At 37.8% G+C, this 19,362-nt stretch overlaps 6 protein-coding genes across 14 annotated transcripts; 2 read left to right on the forward strand and 4 right to left on the reverse strand.

Moving 5' to 3' along the window:
- Positions 1-720: 720 nt before the first annotated feature.
- Positions 721-989, reverse strand: LOC111598823. The gene has a single exon (XM_023314253.2). It carries the CDS (start codon positions 963-965, stop codon positions 795-797), a length of 171 nt encoding a protein of 56 aa, XP_023170021.1. The 5' UTR covers positions 966-989; the 3' UTR covers positions 721-794.
- LOC111598824 lies at positions 990-1,507 on the reverse strand. 2 transcript variants are annotated; one of them, XM_023314255.2, is made up of 2 exons: positions 1,434-1,507; positions 990-1,187 (listed from the first exon to the last, which is right to left on the reverse strand). In XM_023314255.2, the coding sequence occupies exon 2, from the start codon at positions 1,155-1,157 to the stop codon at positions 993-995; it is 165 nt and encodes a 54-aa protein (XP_023170023.1). In that variant the 5' UTR covers positions 1,158-1,187; positions 1,434-1,507; the 3' UTR covers positions 990-992. The 2 variants fall into 2 exon arrangements, with proteins under 2 accessions (XP_023170023.1, XP_023170024.1); XM_023314256.1 differs by lacking the exon at positions 1,434-1,507 and adding an exon at positions 1,339-1,420.
- Positions 1,508-1,586: 79 nt separating this feature from the next.
- LOC111598822 (nucleoside diphosphate-linked moiety X motif 8) lies at positions 1,587-2,604 on the forward strand. Its single transcript, XM_023314252.2, has 2 exons — positions 1,587-1,966; positions 2,026-2,604. The coding sequence occupies exons 1-2, from the start codon at positions 1,668-1,670 to the stop codon at positions 2,570-2,572; spliced, it is 846 nt and encodes a 281-aa protein (XP_023170020.2). The 5' UTR covers positions 1,587-1,667; the 3' UTR covers positions 2,573-2,604.
- Positions 2,605-2,845: 241 nt separating this feature from the next.
- On the reverse strand, positions 2,846-9,445 carry LOC111598856 (myotubularin-related protein 3). 8 transcript variants are annotated; one of them, XM_023314293.2, is made up of 15 exons: positions 9,267-9,445; positions 8,279-8,402; positions 7,310-8,193; positions 6,993-7,183; positions 6,726-6,921; positions 6,481-6,666; positions 6,260-6,424; positions 6,063-6,195; positions 5,884-5,989; positions 5,503-5,825; positions 4,832-5,441; positions 4,606-4,762; positions 4,423-4,527; positions 3,872-4,074; positions 2,846-3,316 (listed from the first exon to the last, which is right to left on the reverse strand). In XM_023314293.2, exons 2-15 carry the CDS (start codon positions 8,391-8,393, stop codon positions 3,082-3,084), a joined length of 3,609 nt encoding a protein of 1,202 aa, XP_023170061.2. In that variant the 5' UTR covers positions 8,394-8,402; positions 9,267-9,445; the 3' UTR covers positions 2,846-3,081. The 8 variants fall into 8 exon arrangements, with proteins under 8 accessions (XP_023170061.2, XP_023170060.2, XP_023170059.2 ...); XM_023314292.2 differs by having other exon boundaries at positions 9,250-9,445; XM_023314291.2 differs by having other exon boundaries at positions 9,246-9,445.
- Positions 9,446-9,879: 434 nt separating this feature from the next.
- LOC111598827 (endoplasmic reticulum resident protein 44) lies at positions 9,880-13,148 on the forward strand. The gene is made up of 7 exons (XM_023314259.2): positions 9,880-10,086; positions 10,283-10,364; positions 11,267-11,358; positions 11,857-12,250; positions 12,311-12,577; positions 12,646-12,844; positions 12,909-13,148. Exons 1-7 carry the CDS (start codon positions 10,036-10,038, stop codon positions 13,048-13,050), a joined length of 1,227 nt encoding a protein of 408 aa, XP_023170027.2. The 5' UTR covers positions 9,880-10,035; the 3' UTR covers positions 13,051-13,148.
- Positions 13,149-13,631: 483 nt separating this feature from the next.
- Positions 13,632-19,167, reverse strand: LOC111598868 (RNA-binding protein cabeza). Its single transcript, XM_023314316.2, has 7 exons — positions 19,015-19,167; positions 18,808-18,945; positions 18,655-18,745; positions 16,031-16,065; positions 14,890-15,044; positions 14,331-14,818; positions 13,632-14,271 (listed from the first exon to the last, which is right to left on the reverse strand). The coding sequence occupies exons 1-7, from the start codon at positions 19,019-19,021 to the stop codon at positions 13,956-13,958; spliced, it is 1,230 nt and encodes a 409-aa protein (XP_023170084.2). The 5' UTR covers positions 19,022-19,167; the 3' UTR covers positions 13,632-13,955.
- Between the last annotated feature and the right edge of the window lie 195 nt (positions 19,168-19,362).

Consider the following 19,362-nt stretch of genomic DNA (forward strand, 5'->3'; position numbering starts at 1 on the left):
CTTACACGTAGGCTGCAATATTGAGGCTAGCTGTGATTTTCGTTTCCATGCAAGTGTGTGAATGTCTGTGTGTGTGTGTTCCGTACCAGGTAGAAGACTAAATAAACGAGTTATCTTTGGCTTATCGTTGGCCCGTGTGTTGATGGTTTTATGGTTTTTCATGTCTTAAACAAACAATGGCCAAAAGAAACAGGCAGCGACGTAATCCTTAACAACAAATAAATCTAGCTACGGCTCGCCCACGGTCCGCGGTTTGTGTGTATTGCTCACCATTGTTTGTGTAGTTATCAGAGTTGCTAAATCCTTTAGATTTCCACCATAGTTGGCTTTCTGCAGCGGGGGGTATAATTGAAAAAAGCAGTCAGCGGGAATTTTAGCTGTTTATAGTATTGTCTACTTCTTAATTTTGGAAGACGTAAGGTTAAGAAAAGTGAAGTGATTCAGTGAATTATAAAGTTGTACATAAAAAGTATCTAAAAGATAAAACTGAAATTTCAGCTATTCTAGCTAAATCTAGCTTTTCTGCTATTACAGCATTTCTACCCTGCTGCTGCTAAAAAGTTGTCAGCACTAGTGGAAGCGACCGCAAGATGTTAGGTCAGCCAGATTGGTTTGTAATACTTAGGTTTCTGAACCTACACTTCTAAGGCACAGGTACACACTCACACACATATGCACACAGAATTCCACTTAATAAGCCATAGATCACATTTTCGAACATTTCACATAGCCATATTACAGTTTATTTTAACGACAGTGAGAAGAAAAAAATTAGTTGTGATTCTAATGGCTAATCACCAAGACGGTGGCTTGTCCTCGCTGCCAGAGGGACGGCCATAAAGGGCGCTCTTGTCACGAAACATGGTCATGCGTTCCGTTTCCTTCTTGTCCAAGAAATGACCGATCGCAAGTCCAAGCAGTGGCAGTGCTGCCCACACGGCACGTTTGTCCAGACCAAGAACCATCGTTAGTGTTGATTATTTATTGTGTTTTTAGCTTTGACTCTTTAGCGCCGCGGAGTGTGCTGCTAAAAGTTGTTGGCGTTTCCACTCGCGTGTATGTGACCAATCAGCGTAGATGGAGCCGACTGTAACAGTTGGAAAGAATATCACTGCACCGTACTTTCGCGCCAGCTGCGAGATGATACTACTGCCCATATGTATGTGTCTTGGTCAGTGCGAATGAAACTGTAAACAGACAACAAGTAATGAGTGCAACAACATGAAAGTGTTAAAAGGCTTCGTTTTTATTATTTGTTTTCTTGGGTTACGTAATGGAAATGCATGAAACACCACTGCCAATCTTATTTAGCTGTGTACAATGGAATCAATTGCTTACTCTGTACGCACACGTGTCAAGTGCGTATTCGTTTTCTAATGGCTTTAATGAACTTTGTTAGAAAATTGCCGAATAATTTGTTGTTATTAACTTACGCTTATGCAAAAGCCTGGCCGATTAGAGATGTAGAACTTGGCGATATATCGATACAAGATAAAATATACTAAACTGATAAGTTAACTTCTATCGATTATTTGGAGCGACTACTTTCTGAACAGCAATCGATACACAAGATTAATCAAAAACAGCTGAGCATACAGCTGGCAATACAAAGTTCAAATCTCTTTCGTTTTTGTTTACATCACTTTTGCTTATTAACAAATTAGTTAATGACTCTTACCGAAATATGCCTGACAAAAGCTTACGTCATCAGCTCTCTGACAAGGAGTCGGTTGCGGCAACTAATATGTCATCAAACTAGAAACAAAAGTAACAGTGCGTCAACTGCCAATGTAAAACTCCTAACTGTGGACGACTTTACGGAACTCCTGGGTGATGTGCAGCGAGAACGCTGCATGGATCGGCTACGCAAGATGCCGGTCTTTCCTCCACCCAAGTCGTGGCATCCCAGCAGGCATGAGAAGCACACAGCGTCCGTGCTAATAGCTTTGTGTCAGGAGCGGGACACGTAAGTAAAAATATTTAGGCTTCCTTTTTAATGCATTTAATAAAACTTAGCTCCCGCAGGAATGAAGTTTCGATACTATACACCCGCCGCTCTCGACACTTGCGTAGCCATAGCCTACAAATATCGTTTCCGGGTGGCAAACGAGATGAAAGTGACGAGAGCTTTATGGATTGTGCACTGCGAGAAACGGAGGAAGAGATTGGTCTACCACGACAACGCATTCAAATGTGGGGTGAAGGGAAACTTTTATTTTTACCACGCACCGCCGCCATCGTACCAGTTGTGGGCGTAGTGCACGATTTTCATGTTTCCGAACTCAAGATTAACCTGGACGAAGTGGAGGAGGTTTTCTGCATACCAATCAACTCACTAATCTCCCCAACAGCCACTAGACACACTCAATTTCGCACTGGCTACAGCGTACCCGTGTTTGTGGTGGATCAACTTCGCATCTGGGGAATTACTGGCTATTTGACATATTTCTTCCTACGCAGCCTGCTATCCAGTACAATGTTGCCCGAAACACTCAAAACTAATATGAAATACGTACGACCCTATAAACTGCCGCCAAAGCTACCTCATCACCATATAGAAGCAAACGAATGAACAAGTAGACTTCGAGTTTGAATTTGTTTTTGTTGTATAATATGTTATATATATATATGTAATATAATTGATTTACGTACACAAAGTGTTAATTTAATAAAACAAGAAAAAAACATGTTAAATGCCATACCTCGCTCTCTCTCTCTCTCTCACGCACTCACTGCTTTACTTTTGCTATATCTTATAAATATCACCCTTCTACGCGAGTCTCAGCAATTATTAATTATAAGAAAAATTCAAAGACTTTTTTTTTGTTATAATTGTTTTAGTTTGGTATTTGAATTTACAATTGTGTCCATATTACATATGAATATATACAATTTTATATATCCATATAGATGTCTAACAAAATTTGTTGTATAATTTCATGTATTTCTACAAGTCCGCTCAATTGTATTTTATATATTTTTTGCTATAATAGTGTTAACATTTATATATATGCAATAAATATTTGAGTATATTATATTTACATATTGTTTCAACGTCAGAACCCTAAAGCTAATGGAAAACTACTGTTGAGAGCTTGAAGAAGGCTTCTTCGTAGCCCCGTCGTTTGAAATTGAAATCGCAATCAAATTTGAAGTTCCATTTGAATTTGTATTGGAAGGAAGGCTACATTCGTGTACTTGTGTTGTAACGGTCGTATAACAAGAGCCACAAAGTCTTACTGGATTGAAAAGCTTTTCGAATGGTAAAGGCGCCCAGAATTCAGAGCAGTCAGCACAGAAAATTTCGCCACATGATCTGTAAGGAGATGAAAGACAATTGGTATTTAAATTTAAATTTGAAGTTGTTAATAGAGATCAAATAGACTTGTTTGTTAAAAACAATCGTAAATTGAACACAACCATATTTAGCACTGAATACGATATGTTAATCTGAATTTGTTACAAAATGAGAAAATATTTATCACAGCCAATCTGACATTAGTTCATTATTTGCAATTTTCTTTCACTGTCTTCAAATCTGGCATCATCTTGTTGCGAAACAATGAGAATAATAAAGCACAAATAAAGGACCTAATGGTAACTTATAGTAGATTGAGAAGCTTTGCTAATGATGACAGCAAGGTGTGATTCCAAAAACATAATAGAATAAAACATATAAAATAATACAAGATACGATAAGATATTAGTTACGAACTGGTGCCAGATTGATTGCTTAGAAATGGCTATTGGCCCATAGTATATAGTAAGTATGTATGTGTGTGGCTAAGGTAGCTAAGGTATGTTATGAACATAATAGATACAGGTACAGGTACAGGTAGGAGAAAATAAAAGAATATGTTGAAATGCGCACCGACAATGATGTTTTCTTCGTCCAAGCCAGAATTCAATTTGACAATTAGAGCAACGCGAAACGGCATGATCTGGTACCCAGAGGACACTTGAAGCTTTTTTCTCTTGAATCGAGGATGTGGCATACGATGATGGACCACTCCGTTCTTCTACGGCTTCCCAAGAACATGTTGATGCATTTTCAACAATATCCGATCCGTTTTCCTAAAGAAATGTAAATAATTAGACCAACAACGAAAACAAAAACCATTTTCATCACAAATACGGCACGTTTCGTTGTCCCGATTAAACATTTAAATATTTTTAGCCTAAATTTATGCTAATATTATTATCGAAACTATCCAGCCAGAGTTATTGTCAGAGTTGAGCTGATGAACATGTGGTAAGTGCGTAGATATGGCTGGATATATTCATCTCATTTTGTGTTCACTTTAGAATAAACATATTAACAAATTTGCATACATTATGCATTCGAAATATTATTTGGTTTGCATGTGTGCAGATTTGTTATGTAATTTATACATAATATATAACATTTAATGACATAATTACATGCTCCACATTTGTTGATACGACACTATTGCAGCTTGGACAACCTTTTTGTAACAACGCCAAACGCATTCCATGAATTTCGCGCAACAGAACTTCCTCGCGTAGCTAAAATAAGAGAAATTATAATATATTATATATATATATATATTTATTTATAGATTTTTAATATGTATTCGTTAAAACCTTGTGCTCTTGAACAATTTGGTGTAGTCGTATGTTCTGTTCACTTAAGCCATGTGACAAGCCATCTGGACAGGATATTGTGAACTGTGTTCGCTCTTGCAATCCCTGTGGTGTCGGGGGCAATGATATAAGTCCAGACGCCGGAAAATTAAGTGCACTATAATATAGATTGAAATTTGTTAATTGTCTTGAGACAGTTTAAGCAGCATCGTTTATCAATATTTACCTAACATTTTCTGCATATTTTGAATGCGTGTGTTCCCTATTGAGGTTCGACCAGAGCATATTTCTTCTACTTGGCGCTGACTCATCAAAATGCGCAAACATATTATGTGTTTGAGAATTGCATCTGTGGTGCTCAGGTGATAATGGCAGGGACTCGCTTGTGTTGCTGCCATCGTTTAAGGTCACTGTTCCATTTAAAATATCCTTAGTTGCATTTGTCTCCTTGTAGCTGTCCTCGCCACCTGTTTTGTGGACTTCCAACTGATGTTCAAATGCATTGCTTTTCTCTATATTTGCGCTGGCGTTCTGTTGGAAGTACCTCAGATTATTGGGCTTGACGTGAACTCGGGGCAAATGGCTATAACTTTGACTAATTTTATTGGTATGCGCAACGTTGGTTGCTTCGGTCTTTTTTTCATGAGGTATGACATCGGCATCTTGTTCTGAAGGCACGTCGCTGTCTTTAATTGGATTTTTTGACACTAAAAGTGTCTCATGTTGTGTACTTTCTATAGGAATTAAGGTATCCGTACTAGTATCGATTTGGCCTTGACCCTGACGCAGAGTTAGGCTATTATCACTAAAGCTTTCACACATGGAGGGAGCATAATCTGAATAATATCAAAAGTTAAACAAAAGTTTGGGCAAATGAATGTAAACTAGTTAACTAACCGTTTGGGGAATCACATGGGGTATGTATTGCTAAATCAATGGGCTTGGAATCCATGCGCTGAATGGTGATCTTGCCATTTATGGATGTGGAACCCGCGCTCAATGTATCACGTTGAACTGATGAAGTGCTTTGGTCATTGTTTTTGAATTCAGTTAACAATTTTGTGGAGCCATTTTGTGCATGCTCCGCCAGTTTTGGACTGTCCACCAAGTCGGTGTCCTGTTTGACTTCAGATTTCGTATCGATTATGCATTCCTTTGGCTCTAACCGAATGTCAAACATGGAGTTGCTGTTCGCACTCAAATTGATGCCATCCGTTACACTGAAAATATTTAATTTTATTATTCATTGTTTAGCTGCAGATCTGGTTGTATACGTACATTGAATCCACAGTCAAATTGGGATCACTTGATCTTCTCGATATCGTACTCTGTGACAACTCGTTTGTTGTTATGTTCTCTGTCGATCGAGTCTTTGCTGTCGCTCCTAGAACAAATATTGTTTGACAAAAAAACTGTTCAATTCTGATATAATAATATTAACCAATTGTCGCATTTACCGTTCACGCTATGAACACTTTGCCGTTCATTGCTTTGCAAAGGAAGATCGGTGCCGTTTTTATTGCCCAAATTACCCAGATATACATCGGACCAGAAATGTAAATAGCGCACATTGTGCGCGGGCCAAAGTACCTGGAATTAAATTGAAAGTTAAGCTATTATGCTATCAGACATCCATAATTGTATATGATTTTACCTTTTCAGTCTCGTGCTTATAGAGTGGATTTCTATACATAGTTTCAGCTAAAAATGGCCAGACGGAAAATGTTCGGTCGAAAACTGAGTTCTCGATGCGTTCTTTAAGCGAATTGCATAGGAACGTGCCAAACAGACAGGACAATGAGTGCTGGGCGAGTTTTATCTGAAAGACACGATTCAAATTGCATTAACTTACTTTAGTAGATCAAGTCATCTTACCAAATAACCTGTGCTGAACTCAAAGCTGCACGGGTATTGCTTGTGTATTTGGTGCACCAGATCGAGCCATTGTAGAAACACTGGACAACGTTCATTCACCTCATCCGAATTGGGACCGTTTCCGGATCGATCCGCAAACTTGTGTCCAAAATTTAACCATTCACGCTCCACCAACACCCGGAAACCCTAAAATTATGGACATTGAATGGAATCTCTTACTGAATCTAAGTTAAGGCTAAACGTACTTCAACTGTTCTATAAAATGGATCCAGACAAAGTTGCGCAGTTGCCACAATTTGTGGCGTACGGTCCCAGCCATCGGAGCAATGCACCAGAACGGGACGACCATTTTTCTCGATTGTATGTACAACAGTCATCGTTGCTCCCAACAGACCCGACAGATGCTGCATCCACATCGTTTTCTCCAATTGTCCAAACCAACTGTCAATTTTAAATTTTATGATTACAATACAGTCAGTCTATATATTATATATATATATATCTATAATTACTTTGGATCGTCAGGCGATGATGCACATAACTGACGAACAGCATGAAAACTTTTTCGTATAGCATGTATATTGCCCAAATTCATGAATTCTATTTCGGCGCATGGATAATATTCAATACATTCACAGCCGCCGCCGCGTGCTCGATTTGTGACCGCTGACGTATAGCTGCGTGCATCGACGATAAGAATTTTCTAAAAATATAATTGAAAGTTCCGATTAATATTTGATTATTTGGAATTAATAACACAAATCAGTTTTTTCGGGAACTTTCTTGCTCTTCCCTATTGATAAGAATTACGAAATTTGTCTAAGCATACCCTGATTTCATCCAGTGCGAGCTCCTCGTGCGAGGAGTCCTCCAGCGATGGAGAGCTTTTCCCTGAGGATCCAGTCTCTCCATTTGTATCTTTAGCCTGTCGCCTTGAATGTTCGCCTCTGTCGAAGGCACACGCATCTGCGAGCGCTTTCAACAGCTGCTCATCCTTGTAGTTTCTCCAGCCCAGCCAGCCGACCTCTGGCTGACTGCAACGGGCCAGAATCGCTCCAGACTTTTGATGACGCCAAACAACAGCCGGCAAACGACGCGATCCCCGAAAATTGGCAATATTGTGAAGCATTTCGTCGGTAATGCAGCACGGAACAAGTAGCTTTTGTGGATACGATGGACAGAGTTTAAAGTCTGTATTTGCCGTCGAGATTCGCCATGATCCTTTCAAATCGAAGCCCAGACGGGCAACCTCATTCTTAAAGTCGCTCTCATACCGAATTTCACGCTGCAAGCGATGTAAATGTTCGCTTGCCGCTTGTAGACTTGAACTCTCAGGCGCTGGCGTCGATTTGTTGAAGTTGAAGTTGCCATTGGTTAGAGCAGCGCGCTCCTTGTTCCCAATAATGTCGCATGTCCATGAGTAAAATGGAAATGCGAACAGTGTTTCAAGCGTTTCAGGCACACCAATTAGCAGCTGAATGCGTCGCTGCCATTCCAAGCACTGCTCTGCCGTTGGAAACGAACAGCGCACAGTGCTGGCATCCTTGCAATTAACAATTAGCTGGAAGGGATCCCGTACTTGCACCGACTCAATCAGGCCCAACGGCACGTACGTCTCGTTCGTTGATTTCTTTGACAGGAATATTCGATAGTTGGATAGAGCCAAAATTCCATCATCGGTGCGGCCCAAGTATTTTATTGATTCGCCGGCAACTGTTGTGTCGAAATATGGATTATATATTTATACATAATTATTTATTTAGCCAGCTATTCGTCGATATATTCCAATGATACTTACGCTCTTGAAAGGGCACTGACAGCTGTGAGTCTTCCTTTTCCATTTGTGATTTTGGATATGATTCCGCGGCTCGAATAAAACAAATCGATGGGGGCGGCGATCCATCTGACATCATGTGTTGCGACTGCAATAAAAGATTCAATTAGTGCACAGACACAGAAACGCACACACACATAGGCACACACGTACACATACGGTAACAAACATGCATATGTATGTATGTAAATACAACACACTTATAGATTTTACTTATAAGACATACACATATACATACGTTTATATGTATATATACGCTTCGGGTTCGAACACCTGAGATCCTCTCAGGGTTACTATTTTAATTAATTGTTGCACCGCAGCAATGGAAAAATTTCGCACACACTTTTTTAAATTGTTTATGCGTTTATGACACCAGTTAAACAGGACGTCACATACATATAAGCGTACATATATATATATATACGCACACACACAAACACGTCTACATATCTCGAAACGAGAACTCAAGGCAAAGCAATTAAATGCAAAATGTTTCAAACATCCAAACACCTTATTAGCAGTTATACTAGATATGAACAAATACAATTTTTGTGTGTGGTGGTTGCCAGTGTAGATAATACGTATATATATATAAATATATACACATATGCACTTACGTACAAATACAGTTATATTTACAAATGTACATACATTTTAATACAATTGCGTATAACAACGAATTGTTCTATTATGCACATACATGTATATGTATGCATATGGATGAACTTTTTTAAACAAAGTTATTTTGATTTTCGTTAAGTCCTTGCTGTTGGACGTATGCCAAAGAAAAAAAAAACAAAGAAATATGTTTTATAAACAAAGTAATTAGGCACACATACACTTAAACCTGTGCTTGAGTATACATACATATATGTATATGATTCCACAATATTTATAAAACAAAAACACCAAAACAAACATACAAACATACATACATTACTATGCTGAACACCTTTAGATAACAGTTGTGGTTAGTTTCCTGGTATTTTTACAAAAATTAAAAGACTCGTTTTGTGGTTTTCCTCTTTATTTAGCACCATAAACTCCATAAACGTCAGCTATTATAAACAAAGATTCGCAGATATTGTTGCTTATACATATGTAGATGTACAATATTCACATACATACAAATAGGTATTCGTGAACAACCCGACTACTTTTGTCACTTACAAAAATCGAATATATTATTATCGTTATCGAGACTTTTGCAGTTTGAATTCGGCACGTCTCAAAATATGCCTCTCAAATTATGACCAATTGGTATTTATATTACAATAAGATAAATAATATATACAAAGAATTTTATTTTTAAATGAATTAATTAGTTTAATATGTTATTGTGATATTGTTGTTTATATGTATAACATGAAAATATATCATGTTTTTATTTATATATAATATAATTGATAGTTGATTTTATTATAATTTAACAACTTATATTAAATTGTTGAATTCAGATCGCAAGAAATAACTTATCAGCTATAAAATCACTTCATACCTTAATCGTTACACAAAACGGGTAGTTTTATGCATGGGTACTTCGACTTTGGTACATTAACCAACACTGTACGATAATCAACGAAGTTGTTATAATAATTATATATATAGATACGTCGTGACTGCGTTTTCATTCCACCTAATGTAAAAGTGAATTAAAATTAAATAAATTAGTTTTCAGTAGCTTATAAATATTGGTCAAGCCTGCCGCCCACAGCACCAACATGACCGCATCCATAAAGCCATTGCTGGGCTCGTGCTTAGCCATTGTTGCGGTAAGTCGACGTGTTCTACCCGCACCCGCTCGAATCAGAGCGAATGTGACTTGGCCGGCTAAGACGTGGAAATATCCCAAGTTTGTTTGGTCAATGGCCATTCGCAATGTGACAATTGACATGTGAATCAAAGTATATTCGACCTGTGAACATGATCAAATAATGTCGAATCTTTTGTTCCTTCTGATAATTTCAGGTTCTCCATGTCCTGTACCATCCCACAGATGCGTCTGGTGGTGCGCTGCCCATGACCAGTGAAAATATTGATATGACATTAGGTAAGCCGACAATAATAACACCTGCTTCAGTGTTTTTCTTCGAAACATAAACATAGCTAGATTAAATGCACTAAAAGCCGCATGGATTACACACCTACATACAACACACATATATTTACTTAATATCTCAGCTGGTGCACTAATACGCGTACATACATACAAACAGTCACACGCACTCACACGCACACGCACACACACACTTCATTTGTGCGCGAGAGTGTGTGTGTGTGTGTGTGTGTGTAAGCTTGTGTGTCGCTTGACGTGTCACAAATTGAAAATCTGAAGCTCGATAAATTTCACAGAATTTGCCAGCGTGGTACGCTGGCTCCAAATATATTTGCTACGCTCACTAAACAAAATATACAACTGTAATTAGACATACTTCATTTCACATTCAAACACCTCTGGAACAGGCGCACAATTGAACTAGAAATAGAAATATGAATTGACCTTAAATATCTGCATTGTGAGATTAAAAGATGCACTGAATATCCTTCAGAGGGCAGTTTGCCAAAGTAAACATGAAAAGTTTTATTTTTCCTTCTAATAATATTGCTATTAGTAATTTCTTATCAGTTAATCAAAAAGTTTTCTATACTTTTACACGCTTTGTCAGGGCTGATAAGATTAATTGCTGCTGGTCCAGAGGCGCTACTCCATCAAAGTGCAATGATATAGACATACATATACTCCCAAGCCCATTATCTTGTAGATAAAGCTGTCACCTGATAATTTTCCAACTAAGTAAATGAAAAAACATGTCAAGGAAAACACAATCTTGACTTTCTTTTTCATTTGTCAAAGAATCGCAAACATGTTATTTCTTTTGGCAATTTTATGGTATTCTACCAATAATTAGATAATAAATAAATACTTATTCATTTCTTATTGTTGTCTTGCAGCGTCTAACGAATTGGTTTTCCTTAACTTTTATGCGGAATGGTGTCGGTTTAGTAATATTTTAGCGCCAATTTTCAATGAAGCGGCGGATAAGGTAAGCCAAGAACGAAAATTTATTGTAAGTATATATAAATAAATGGAAAGCGTCACATAACTAGCTGGAAAAGTTTTCAAAAACAAAGACAAATCTTTGAAGCTGAATTCGATATTGCTGTTATTGTAGCTACATGCGAGGTGTGCTTAGAAAGTTTTGCGTATTTTGCGTTTTTCTCGAAAATTATTTATTTACTCAGGAAGATCTCGTATAATGTGGCCAAATAAAAGAACTGAATTGTATATAATACCTGCATGACTGGCTTACACCTGTTTGTCATCAACAATGGAAACAGATGGAGGAAAAAACCACAAAGAAACATGAACAAAATATGTGAACCTCGAAACACTTTTGTGTCTGTTTATTTTTGTCTTTTGTTTAATTTAGTTAAATGTGCTCTCAATTCAGTGCAAACTGTTTAAACTAACCACAAATGAAACTTATAATTTTTGCTGCTGTTGTTGTTACTTTATCGTTGATAAATCCAAAAAATTACAGATTAAAGCGGAGTTCCCAGATGCTGGGAAAGTGGTGCTAGGCAAAGTGGACTGCGATCGTGAAACGGCAATTGCCTCCCGTTTCCATATTAGCAAATATCCCACATTGAAGATCGTTCGCAATGGTCAGCTGAGTAAGCGGGAGTATCGTGGCCAGCGATCGGCAGAGGCATTCTTGGAGTTTGTCAAGAAACAGTTGGAGGATCCCATCAAGGAGTTCCATTCGTTGAAGGATCTGGAGAATCTGGACTCCAAAAAGCGTAGTATTATGGGCTATTTCGATAGACGAGATCAGAGCGAATATGACATCTTCCGCAAGGTGGCCACCAACCTCAAAGAGGATTGTCAGTTCCACGTTGGTTTTGGCGAGGCCTCGCAGGCAATGCATCCTCCAGGTTAGTGTCCCTCAAAGCTCATTTCTTCACTATTTTAATGATACACTTATTCACATTTAGGCACACCCATTATCGTGTTCAGACCGGATGTGGCTTTATCGCACGAAAACGATGAAACCTATACAGGAAGCTTAACCAATTTCGATGAGCTGAAGGTCTGGATACAGGAAAAATGTGTACCGCTTGTCAGAGAAATAACATTCGAGAGCGCTGAGGAGCTAACGGAGGAAGGACTGCCGTTCCTAATCCTGTTCTATAAACCCGATGATCTGAATTCCATCAAAGATTACAAAGCAATCATTGAGCAACAGTTGTTGGATGAGAAGCGTATGTAGCTCTACAGTTGACCCACAATCTTCCATCAATATATATATTTGTTTACTTTATTCATGCAGAGAACGTCAACTTCTTAACTGCGGATGGTAAACGGTTTGCACATCCGTTACACCACCTGGGCAAATCTGAAGATGATCTACCGGTCATTGCCATCGACTCGTTCAAGCACATGTATCTCTTCCCTCACTTCAATGATATGTATACGCCCGGCAAGCTAAAGCAATTCCTGCAAGATCTTTACAGTGGGAAACTGCATAGGTATGTAATAAGATAATAACAGCTAGCTATATACGTATATATAACGAACACTTTCTAATCGTAGGGAGTTTCATTATGGGCCGGATCCCACAAGTAATGAAATCCAGTCGGACAATGGTAAGGGTACATCGCCGCCCGAGTCTAAATTTAAGGAGCTGGGCCCATCGAAACATCGTTACACCTTGCTGGAAAAAGATGAACTGTAATATTACAAATGTATATTCATTTAAATATAATTATTAAAATTTTATAAAATCCAAGTCAATTGTTAATCGTCTGTTTTATGACGCAACTAACACACGCAACCAATTCCTCTCAGCTTGTGTGCGCTAGTTAGTAGCACCGTTTAAATATACCATAAATAATAATCGAGAGCAGCTCGTCAGGAATAATATTAAATGCACATTAAAGTTGAACTTTGAAACGTCGAATTTTATTTATTTCATTTATATATTCTATTTGTTTACATTTTGTTTTATTATTATTAGGAACTGCATAGCTTAAATTCAGGAGATATATTATACAGTAAAGTATAATATTCGAAGGCAGCGGGACATTAAGCAGATTCAGTGTCTTACTGCCATGTATCCCTCTCTCTCTCTGTCTCGCTACCCAAATATATCCGTCTCTCTCTTGGACAGGCGCAATGTGTTAGGCCATTTTTACCCTGTTGCTTAGGCTATCTCAGCCAACCCATTTTGAAAATCATGCCAATCGCCGTTTTTTTAACCAGTGTACGTATTATTAATATGTATTATTCTCTTGTTTTCATTAATTTTTATTTGTATGTATCTATTACAATTATGTTTGTTTTTTTTTTGTGTAAAATTAGATTACATATACATATTATAATATGCTAAAGTCAAAACGAGTGATAAGATGCTACAATTTGTAACAATTCTGAATTCTGAAATCAATGGATATAATGACTTGAATGCATGATCTGCATTATGGTTTGTTGTTGTAGTGGTAGTAGTTGTTTTTGTTTTGACTGGTGATGGGAGGGAGGGAGGGGGGCGTAATATAAAAGTACATTTAAAATTGAGTACTTGCTATGTAGTATAATTAATACGTAAGTTAGAAAAAATAGTTTTGCGTGACGAGCACCTTCCTAATATGGTCTGGAGCGCATGCCGCCGTCATTGCGCATGGCGCCACCATCACGACGGCCACCACCACCGCCGCCGCCACCACCACGACCACGTCCACCACCGCCGCCACCATTATCATTGCCATAACGTGAGTATCCACCACCGCCGCCGCCGCCACCACTGCTTCGATCTCTATTTTGGTAGCCACCGCCAGAGCTGCGATCATTGCCACGATCATTCATACTGCCATAGCCTCCGCCTCCACCGCCGCCACCACCTCCATAGCCACTATTACCACCAGAATTGCCGTCTTCATCGCCCTTTGGTGTTTTGCATCTGAAATAAAGGAGATTCATTGAGTCCATGATTTAGCTGCATGATTTGGTCTGTCTTACCGATTGCACTCGTTACGCCAAGCAAAGTTTGTGTTGTTGCAGCTGCTGCACTTCCAATCTCCGTCACGAGGCTGGACATTGCCACCGGCGCCAGCGCCGCCACCACCGCCGCCGCCGCCGCCAAAACGGCCGCCACCACCACCACCACGACCACCGCCGCCGCCGCCTCCGCTGCCGCGATCGAAGTCACCACCGCCGCCACCTCCACCGCCACCGCGATCAAAACGACCACCGCCGCCACCTCCACCGCCACCACGATTACGTCCACCGAAACCGCCGCGACCACCGCCGCCTTTGTTCCAATTATTCTGACGTTGAGCCAAAGAGACTTTGATTTGGGCGCCATTGAAATCGTTGCCATCGAACCACTGAATGGCCGACTGAGCGGCATTCACATCATCATATGTGACCGTGGCCTCGCCCTTCGAGGTGCCAGTCTCCTTGTTCTTATACAGCCAGATCTTTGGCTTCATGGTGCGCTTGTCCTTCTATAAGAGGCAACCAACCATTCTGATTAGATTATAATTGCAAATCTTGCCTGTGAGATCGATCTACTTGCCTTTATGATTCCAATTGCTCCGAAATGAGTTTCAATATCCTGCTCAGTGGTGGATGGATCCATGCCAGAAACAAAGATGGTATCCTCTTGCGTGATCATATCGTTGCCACCGCCACCACCGCCGCCTCCGCTGCTGCTATTGCTGCCACCATATCCTACAAAACAGAGAGACACATTAGAAAGGCAGAATAACGACAGATAGTTTATATTTGAGAAACAAAGATTAACCCTTAGATCGAAGTGTGAAACTGCTGGACACTCGTATCAACAATACACGCATCATATCAATTAGGGCAGCAATACAGCGCACACACTCTCTTAAACTCTATTTGTAGTTGTATTTATATATGTATGCAACAATTTGTAGAGTATACATAAAGACGACAACGCGTTCTTATCTTTGCTCTTCATCTAGATGATAGATAGATAATCTTAAGTGGTATGCCTTTTCATCTGAAACCAGAATTTCAACAAGAACACCTCTAGGACTGTAAATATATATAAATACCGATTTTTGTTACTTTTACTCGTATTACCTATGGATAACTTAAGCTTGAGCTGCTGTCTCAAACAGATGATAAGTTGGTAGGCATATATATAATTATATATTGACGCAACACACAGACGTACACACACGCTCGCACGCACGCACACACACACACACACATACACAGATTGAGACACTTAAAGATCGTGCAGCAAACCAATAGCCCTAAGTTTATAACCAGGATAACCAGTGACCAGAACCAAGGTAAGGGTAACCCATGACCCTATGACCCGGGGTCACGACATATGAACTTAATAGTTTAACGTTCGAATTTACACACTTTAACCACTCAGTTTGCCATAGAATCTAAACAACTCGAAATGACTCGCTGCTCTCTTGATATATAGCGAAATTTTTGGGTACGAAGCTTTGAACTCATTTGTGTTATTTGTTTTGTATTTTCCTGTTGTTGTTTCCTTTTATTTTTTATAGCTTAATTAGCAGAAATTTCGAGCGAAATATCTTTACTCTTCTCTCTATTGTTTTTTTGTTGTTTGTTTTTGTATTTTTCTATTGTTTTTTTTTTTTTGATTTGTAGTAAATTAATGTTATACATTACTCGATATGGTTGCAAATTGTTTTGCATTATTTTACCTTTGTTGTAGTTGTCCTTGCTGGCGCCTCCATTTCTAAAAGAGGATATTGAATAACTTATTTAATGTTTTTTGATTTTGATGTTTTTGGTTTGTAATGCATTATGATGGAAGTTAACGCCCACGCACGCCGCCGCTTTATCATCGCACAACATATGACTCTCTAGAGGCATACAAACATACATATACATATACATATACAATATATATATATATATATTTATATATATATATATATATATATACGTGTGTATTGTTTACTAAATCAATTACTTAAACATAGAACGTTTCATGACTTTTACCAGCGCACTTTGATGCGCACCGAGAGATATATTTGTAATTGTCATTTTTTTTTAACAGTCACTCAAAGGGCTCTGGTAAAGAATCTTCCATTGGGTTGTTTGAACAGAAACTTTTTAAAGCTACTTAATTCTATGTGGAATACGTCTGTGCCACGCCCACCGCTGGCAATGTAAATATATAATGATAAGTGGCATTTGCCTTTATTTTGTCAAAAAAAAAAAAAAAAAAAAAGATGTATTTGGTGCATACAGCTGAATCGGTGCACCGAGGTTTCACTGTAACCATGCAGACGACACTTGGCGCTTCACGCGAACAGCATAAAATAAATTTAGTTTAAAGTTACATAGCTCTTACAATTAAATTTGTTTATATTCAAAAAAAAAATATTTAATTTCTATTTGTTTTTTATCTTTGGTTTCGTTAAGTTTTTGCCTTCAAACACTGCTCTGCATGGATACATTTTGTTTATTTTTTTTATATTTCAAATTATGATAAATTTGCATAAATATAATACAACACATATTTCCAAACATACTACATTGGTTTTTTTATAGAACCAAAATTTGAAATGGTTGTTTTTATCTATTATATATACACAAAATACCCCTACTATTATATAACGTTAAAAATACAGAAGGCAGCTTTTATAGTTATATTTAAAGTACAACATTTGTCTCGACTGTCGCTTAATTTAAAGGGTTTGCATTGTAATTAAAAGCATACATATATATATAAATCATTATCGTTACTTAAAATTTATTAAATATACTTCAATCTCATTCTAGTTGTAGAACCTTAACATGGTATTAGTTACTTTCTATGTACATACATTTAGTATATTAACTATGGACTGTGATTTTGATATTGATTACACACAAATTGAGGCATTCAAGTACTAAGCGATTAATGGGAAACATATATAAATATATTTCTAAAACAAACCTTAACATAACACTATATATTTAAGCTACTTTATATCTATGTTGCGCGCTAGTATGAGACAACTTTAATTTACGATCTAAGTTGAATGTGATAATCGATAAATCGATAATTGGTTGCTGCGACTACGATTAGGAGAGTTTAAAGAGTACTTGACATGCCAAGTTTTATACAAAATCGTTTGTGTACAACAGTTGCGATCTGAACGGCTGCAACTATTACAAATACCAATGAACAATTTGTTAATTATTTATTTAAGCTTAACGTGTAACGCAGTTGTATATGGGTTATCTATACGAATATGCAGAATGTGTGCTCAAATTACGAATTACTTGTTTGACGCAGAAAGGGAGATTCAGAGACAGTTGAGAGTGAGAGTGAGAGAGAGAGAGAGAGAGTGAGAGGGAGAGTAAAAGCGATCCCATTCAATATGCTGGCAGGCATCCTTCTCACACAATTCGGGAGAGAGAGATATGTATATATCCTGTTGTAAGTCGCATCGAGCAAATCAACCTTTTCGTTAACCTCTTAGTTTGGCTTAAATTCAAAGCATTTCATACAGATAATGCCATTAAATTTTAATACATACATACATATGTATATATATGTGCATGCTCGATCAGTAGTATACACCTACAGGTAGACCACTTGAAGATCTCTTGGATCTATCAGTTCAGATTTGTAAATCACTCTCATTACTCTGTAGTTATCAATAACGTGCTGCACACTAAATAGACGACAGCATTTTCAGCTTCTTTACATCTTGACATCTATGACCATACAATCGTTATATATTTATATACACATTAATATATATCTATGGAAACCACTTTGATTCGTTGTCATTGCATTTGTATAATTTGGACACGTGAAGTTCATTTCATTACTGAAGACCAAACTCTACATAATTATCGTTCAATGTCTGTTAATTCGAACACAAAAATAGTAATTATTAAATATGAAATACCAACTTGCTTCAAGATGTCCTTTCAATATCTTGTTTTACCACGATGATACGAGTATTTTTTTTTTTTTGTGTTGTATGCGATATGGACATTATATTAGGAATATAAATATAACAATATTTGCTCTACTTTATTACGATAAACTCACAAGGATATTATGTTCTCTCTGCTCTTCTTCTTTCTTCTGTTGCAACTTGGCAAATTTATCGAAGTTTATCGTAGTTCCAATTTGTGAAAAAATTAATGTTATTTGCAGTTTTGTCTTGTTTATTTTTTTACGATAATTGTATGTATGCTCGATTTTTTTTGTTCTCATGGAATTCTTATTTGGCGACACACTCTGAATTTTTAATACTCGTAGCCACATTGTACACTGTCCCCATAGTATATAAGTAGTATCATAATGATAATAACATACCCGTAGGAATTGCCTCTATCGTTCCATGATCCACCACCACCACCACCGCCGCCGCTGCTGCCACCGCCGCCACGATGGCCTGAATCATAACCTTAAAGAAAAATATTGTTGTTTTGCTGCAAACCATTGTGGTTGAATTTCAATTAAACTTACCTCCGCCTGGTTTGTTATAGTTTGGAGGGGGCTCGTTATAGTTACCAGTTTTATTTGGCATTTGTTGGTAATTTGGCGGAGGAACAGCAAAATTATTGTACTGCCCGGCACCGCCACCACCGCCACCGTAACCACCACCTAAAAAAAATTGCACATTCAATATATTTCTTCGACTTCACTAACGTTCTCGTGTTAATGCACACTTACGATCCATATTTAAAACGCGAATAAGACAATTGGTTTTTATGGAAAAAAAGGAAACCTTTCCAGAATTTCTTTCACTTCTTGCGTTCTTTTTTTTCAACCCAAGCGTCAGTCGAAAATTCGACTTGACTTTTTATTGTAAAAATGGCGTGTGAATCTAGGGATGCCAGAAATTTTTTTAATCGTACATGTCGAGCAATCGATAATGAAACGAATACTTAATCGATTAGCAAGGTGACAAGATAGCGGCGGTTTCTTTGACTGTTAATACAACAAAATAAAGAATTTGTTAATAATCAAATTACGTTTTTATTTTGCTGTATGCGTTGGATGGTTCCTGAATATAATAGC

Source organism: Drosophila hydei, unplaced genomic scaffold, assembly GCF_003285905.1.
Source record: "Drosophila hydei strain 15085-1641.00,03,60 unplaced genomic scaffold, DhydRS2 tig00000215-arrow-arrow-pilon, whole genome shotgun sequence".
In the NCBI taxonomy this organism is placed as follows: Eukaryota; Metazoa; Arthropoda; class Insecta; order Diptera; family Drosophilidae; genus Drosophila; species Drosophila hydei.

What these genes read in the sequence shown, in the direction of transcription:
- LOC111598823 (XM_023314253.2), bottom strand. Translation starts at nt 965, where the DNA reads ATGGTTCTTGGTCTGGACAAACGTGCCGTGTGGGCAGCACTGCCACTG.
- LOC111598824 (XM_023314255.2), bottom strand. Translation starts at nt 1,157, where the DNA reads ATGGGCAGTAGTATCATCTCGCAGCTGGCGCGAAAGTACGGTGCAGTG.
- LOC111598822 (XM_023314252.2), top strand. Translation starts at nt 1,668, where the DNA reads ATGACTCTTACCGAAATATGCCTGACAAAAGCTTACGTCATCAGCTCT. An exon ending in TTGTGTCAGGAGCGGGACAC is followed by an intron (nt 1,967 to 2,025) that starts GTAAGTAAAAAT and finishes TAGCTCCCGCAG; the next exon opens with GAATGAAGTTTCGATACTAT.
- LOC111598856 (XM_023314291.2), bottom strand. An exon ending in AGTTCAGCACAGGTTATTTG is followed by an intron (nt 6,425 to 6,480) that starts GTAAGATGACTT and finishes CGTGTCTTTCAG; the next exon opens with ATAAAACTCGCCCAGCACTC. An exon ending in AAATATGCAGAAAATGTTAG is followed by an intron (nt 4,763 to 4,831) that starts GTAAATATTGAT and finishes TCTATATTATAG; the next exon opens with TGCACTTAATTTTCCGGCGT.
- LOC111598827 (XM_023314259.2), top strand. Translation starts at nt 10,036, where the DNA reads ATGACCGCATCCATAAAGCCATTGCTGGGCTCGTGCTTAGCCATTGTT. An exon ending in GCAGGCAATGCATCCTCCAG is followed by an intron (nt 12,251 to 12,310) that starts GTTAGTGTCCCT and finishes ATTCACATTTAG; the next exon opens with GCACACCCATTATCGTGTTC. An exon ending in TACAGTGGGAAACTGCATAG is followed by an intron (nt 12,845 to 12,908) that starts GTATGTAATAAG and finishes TTCTAATCGTAG; the next exon opens with GGAGTTTCATTATGGGCCGG.
- LOC111598868 (XM_023314316.2), bottom strand. An exon ending in GATAGAGGCAATTCCTACGG is followed by an intron (nt 16,066 to 18,654) that starts GTATGTTATTAT and finishes ATCCTCTTTTAG; the next exon opens with AAATGGAGGCGCCAGCAAGG. An exon ending in CAAGGACAACTACAACAAAG is followed by an intron (nt 15,045 to 16,030) that starts GTAAAATAATGC and finishes TCTGTTTTGTAG; the next exon opens with GATATGGTGGCAGCAATAGC.